Source organism: Antrostomus carolinensis, unplaced genomic scaffold (genome assembly GCF_000700745.2).
Source record: "Antrostomus carolinensis isolate BGI_N321 unplaced genomic scaffold, ASM70074v2 scaffold8279, whole genome shotgun sequence".
Classification (NCBI taxonomy): domain Eukaryota; kingdom Metazoa; phylum Chordata; class Aves; order Caprimulgiformes; family Caprimulgidae; genus Antrostomus; species Antrostomus carolinensis.
In genome coordinates, this window is record NW_010336364.1 from 61610 (window position 1) to 67161 (window position 5552).

A 5552-nucleotide genomic window follows, 5' to 3' on the forward strand; every position below is an offset into this window, starting at 1 on the left:
TACTAGGAACAAAAAAGCAGTTCAAAGTCCAGAAATCACTACATAATGGTAGCATACTAAAAAAGTCTAATAATTTTGTATCCTTGTGTGCATCTTCAAAAAACAAATTTTATTTTCTTTTGTAAACATTGTTACAGCTACCTTAAACATGATGTCTCAGGATACAATACCTAAAGATGGCATTTTTCTTTACAAGTTATGAAAATGTGACTTAAAATGACTTAAAGACCTTGTAAAAGCACACTCAGAGGCTACTAATGGCTTCTACAAACTTGGAAGAATGTTATTTTCCAACTTTTCTCTCTCTTCTGCACATATTATGTTATAGAGAAGATACAGAAAAAAACTTTCACATCTAACAATGGTGTGTATCAAGTATATGTTTCATATAATAAGTATTCTGTTGTGGAAATCACATATAAAATAAAACAATGTTTCTTTTGCTTTATCAATTAGACCAATACCTTATTTGTCAGACTAACATAACTGATTGCCTACACCACATCAGTGTTATTAGCAAAACACCCCTCTTTATATTTATTTGAATATGCATACCTGCAAGATTGTTTAAACATTTAATTACATTAATTGATCATATCCTCAATTTCCCCCAAATATTACATCCCCAGTATGATTTTTTACAGTTGTATCTCTTACTGCAGCAAGCAAATGTCACAATAGTTACATTTCTGGAAATTCAGTCCCAAGAGTTTTCTTTTATCTAATACTGAAAATGAAGCACAAAAGGTAGCTCATCACTAACCAGTGAAGAAATATATATGCTGAGTCGTCTGAACATGTACATTTAATTACAGATAAGCCAAAGGACTTTCAAGAAGTACGGCACACAGAATATCAAGCATTACAGAGTGTGGACCATGAACAAAAGTGTGGGAATGGAATAACGGAGTACAAAGCGTTATTTTGCACATAAGTCAATATCCCTGCTTTCCCCCCACCCCGATCCTCAACACTCCCATTTCATGGAATGTTTCTCACTCCTGAAATCTCTATAAATCTATTTGTCCATTAAAATTTAAAAAAGCTTAATTATATTGTTTTCTGACTGCTTTATGCGAGACATCTTCGGGAAAAATTTAGCTGATTTGACCATCACAATAATATACTTTGATTAATAATACTTTGGTGAACCACAAAGCATGATTCAACTTAAAACCCCAAAACATTTTAGTAACCTAAATGTATTGTATATTTCCAGTCCTGATAAAACACTAACTAATGCAGCTTTTAATGTTAAATGTTTTACAGCTTAAAGCTTCTTGCCAAAATAGCTAACTGTAATGCTCAAGGAAAATTTGAGACAGAAGAATACATAAGCATAGTTTATGTCTTTATTTTTGTTAATGAACATGATTCAGTAGTAAAAGCCTTCTTAAAAACAGGAGTTGCTTTTTTTTTTTTAATTTTATTTTTTTTTCCCATTAAAGACAGAAAATCATTAAGCTGCCCAAGGGAAAGAAGGGATGGGGAAATGTGTTTCTGCTAGTACAGATTTTGGTTTTGAGTTGCACTAAGTAAATTTGGAGTAATTCAACACACTCAAGTAGGATTATAAAAGTGCAGCAAAAAAGAGGATCTTAACTTGCATTATCTGGGGCTTTATGTAACTGCCATCATAGTCAATGGAATAATTTCCAACCCACCTTTCTTACAAGACCTTACACTGTACATTAGGCACAATATAACTCCTACAAGGCAAAATGACAAGAGACATAGCCAATAACAAACAAATAATAAAAGTTATTTCAGCCTGAAATGACTCTGAAATCCTTCTGATGTTCCTTTCTTAGAGATTTTGAATTTGTTCATATTTTTGATCATCACTATGGATTTTAACTTTTGCACATTTTTATATAAAATCTTTGCCCCATCTTTTGAAAAGCAATCAAATCAGCTGGAGATATTCTTGGATTTGCATCTGTTGCTGTCTGAAAAATGTAATACTTCCCAACTGTCTACTTACCAATTTAATCTGCCATCTTTTAACACAGTAGGAAGAATTAATCTTTAGCAAAACTCCAAGTGCAGTTGTCTCAAGAATAAATTTGGTACAGCATGATTAATATTTCCCTATTTATTCTTCATTGGAATACCTCATATTGTTAAGGAAGTGAAGAAGAAAAATGTTTCAACTCACCAGTTGCATCAGATTTTATTCTGGGTTGAATATCACACATTTTGTCGTAAATAAATAAGACTCTTAGAAGCAGAACAATATTATTCCTACTACCTTACTTATTCACAGTTACACCTGTGCTGTTGCAAAAGTGGAGTCTTAGCAGACTGCATTAACAAGATTAAATGGAAGAAGTGATAAAGGCATAGACTGTTCCATTTCATTAAGGAAGGGAGGAAGACTGCTGGAGGAACTAAGTAACCAAACAACATTTTCTTTTGATTCTATCTTCATGTAGAATGCATTTCTTGTTCCAGCCCAATCATTTAAAAATAATACTTCTTTTCTGGAAATCCTGAAAATAAATCTCAGCTTTCCTTTACCATCAGTTGTTCTTGTTTCAGACTTATATAAGAAATGGAGGATTAGAACGATAGATGTAAGATGCCAAATTATTACAGATAAAAGCCCCATTTTGTGAAATAACACCTATGTCCTACCTACCTTCATCCAGATCTAAACGGTAAATTTGCTTACAGTGTTTTTAGACTCCATATGACAGACCTGACTGAACTGTCCCTGTTGGACATTCAAGAAATATCAACTGAATTCCACTTGCCCTTAGTTTGTACAGCCAGGGGAATTTAAGGAATTTAGGCATAACCTCTCAGTATGAATCTCTAACAGAGTTTCTCAGAGCCTGAAACTACTATTTTTTTTTAATTATTTTTTTTTTTCCCCTAGGCTCCCACATTGGCTAGAATTGTATCCCGGTTCACAGATTATACTTGCAAGGGCATGCAGTGGCTGTCATGCACTAAACATGGCACAGACAAATAGAAAGCACTGCAAGCTTTACACAGGCTTTTGGGCCAAAAAAACCCCAAAGCAAAACAAGACATGAGAGCACTTCTACAAAACAGCTAATACATTAAATACAGTGCCTCTCACTAATTCACTTTTCCCTTGGGAGTCTTTGTGGGTTTTCTGTGCTTGGAAAGAATTCCCCTTAACTCCCTGTTACACATTCCCAGACTTTTTGCTGGAAGAGCTCTGCAAGGGTGCTTCATTTCCAGGTAACCTTTCCTTGTTAAACTGTTTTCTCATGTTCTAACCTTTTGCATAAAGTACTTGTGGAATAAGAAATTATTCAGATTTTAACAGTTCTGTCCTGCTAACTCTGCATATTCATTCCACTGGAATTTGTGCTGAAGATAAAACAGAGATGACTTCATTTTCAAGATCCAATAAGCCTGCTACATACAGAAGACTCTTAATCCTACATACTATTAAAAAAAAGATGTTCAAAATTCCCAACATCTCAGCCACTTTGCTTTGAATGCTTGTTCTGATTACATAAAACAGTTGAAAAATTTTAACAAAGAAACCAATGCAAGGGGAAATATTAGGGGAGAGTTCCATAGTTTATGAAAACAAGGAGAATCATTGAAGATTAGGAAAAGTACAGAAACCAAACAAATACATGAGCTGGGAATAGGCAGCCTAAAAAAATATTTTTCCAATAATGAACAAAACATTATTTGAAGGATAATAAGAAACAGGATGAGTTAATTACTTGTAATAACTCATTTAAATCTGCATAAACATTACACAGCTATTTTTTTCATGACTGTTCCTAGAACCAGTCACGTAGGCTACACGTGATGCTGTGGGATTATAATCTTAAATAAAGTCCCAAACTCTTGGCCTGCTGCATTTGAGATGAATAAAAATCCCCTGGCTCCCTAAATGAATAGGAATTGCCCTCTCTCTATTATTTCATAAACTGAAGCCTTTGATGTTATGGGGCATAATTCTTCTTGACTGGATAAATAATTGGTGTATAATTTTCCTCCTGTTGCAACAGCATTTCATTCTGCTGAAGCAGTGATTGCCTAACAAGATTTTTAAGTCTCACTGTTTCATAATATATTACAGTTCCCTATTAGACACACCACTTTCCTCTCAGATAAAAAACATGGATCAAAGAAATGGCCAAAAGAAATGAACAATATTTAAGGGTTCTTTTTCCCTTTTCTCCCTCTCTAATTTGTGTAACTGAACATTAGTTCTGCATGAGTCAGAAAGAAATCACTAGATTGTTGCCAAATATTACAGACCCTTCTGATGCAGGAAATAGTATCAAACTGGTACTGAGCAACGATTCCAGACACACTGGCTTTCAAATAGAGAATTGTCACTTGAGTAGCAACCTAATATATCATCCTGTATGTCCTGTTTGTTGTCTTCTGCCTTTACAGGCATCAGGGCAGGCAGAATTTGGATGCAGAAGTTTTAGGCAATGTTTGCATTTGGAATGAGAACCCAGTTCGAGAAGAAAATAGTGATATTTAAACACAATAATACAATGATATGACATAGTTTTCAATTGTAAGTATGTATTTCTAGAAATGTATCCCACTGACGCTCAGCTGAAAAAAAACCCCAATATTGAGGAACAATTACAAGAGCAGAAAAAATACAAAATGAAAAATCCACTCATCTACAGCATAGAGCAAAGCAAGCTCTGACATCCATGCATTGCTAGCTGCCTTTTGACCAGGAAGGTGTCTGATGAGCTAGCTTAATAGCCTGAACCAACAGACAATCTGAATAAAAGGGGCTGTCGTGCACTTAGCTTTCTTTTTAACTGTTTCAACATAAAGGGATCATAGAAACATAGAATAGTTTGGGTTGGAAGGGATCTTTAAATGTCATCTAGTCCAACAGCCCTGCAATGAGCATGAAAGGGTCCTATTTGCACGTTCATGAAAAAATGTTGCCAGTGTTCATTTTCTGCCTGCTGATGTCCAACATAAAAGAGATTTTTTTAATATGATAAATATTTTTAAGATGAAGAAGGAATTTGACACCAACAAATGCTATGGAATATAGCCTTATTCCTTAATGTCCTGACAGCTAATTCTCTCATCAGTCTAATTTGCTCAGCCATTTATTGCATCTTATAACACACACAGTCACAGGATTAACTACGGAAAGGAGGAATGTAAATAATTTATTCTAGTAATTTAGAAAGAAAATAAATTACAAAAGTTGTTGCACAGAAACTATTACAGTTAAAAAAAATCCCCAAACAACAAAAACACCCTCCTGAAAGACAAAGGTATTCAAATAAAAAAACCTAATCAAATAGATATTACAGTGTTTTGTAGAAAGTACAAATACCCGAGGACATGGTCTGCCGGAATGACCCTGTGCACTTTGGTAGCTCAGGGAGTCCTTCTGCTGTTGTAGGTAACGTGTTCTACGTGACAGCTCTGGTAAAAATGGTTTGGCTAAACCAAGGACAATCTGGCCACTGCTTTAGAGACCAACACATGTGGGGATTACAAGGGAAGCACAGTGGGATTCAATTCCATCCAGCCACCTTGCTCTTGTTAAAAGTAGGCACCAG

The 5552-nt window shown here is 34.8% G+C and overlaps 1 protein-coding gene across 1 annotated transcript in view; it reads right to left on the reverse strand.

The window, feature by feature from the left end:
- The window catches only part of RORB (RAR related orphan receptor B), a 51269-nt gene extending 49071 nt beyond the window's left edge, over positions 1-2198 (reverse strand). Inside the window, exon 1 of the mRNA XM_010174820.2 lies at positions 2159-2198. Within this exon, the coding sequence (XP_010173122.2) occupies positions 2159-2198 (40 nt within the window). The remainder of the gene's footprint in view (positions 1-2158) is intronic.
- Positions 2199-5552: the final 3354 nt, after the last annotated feature.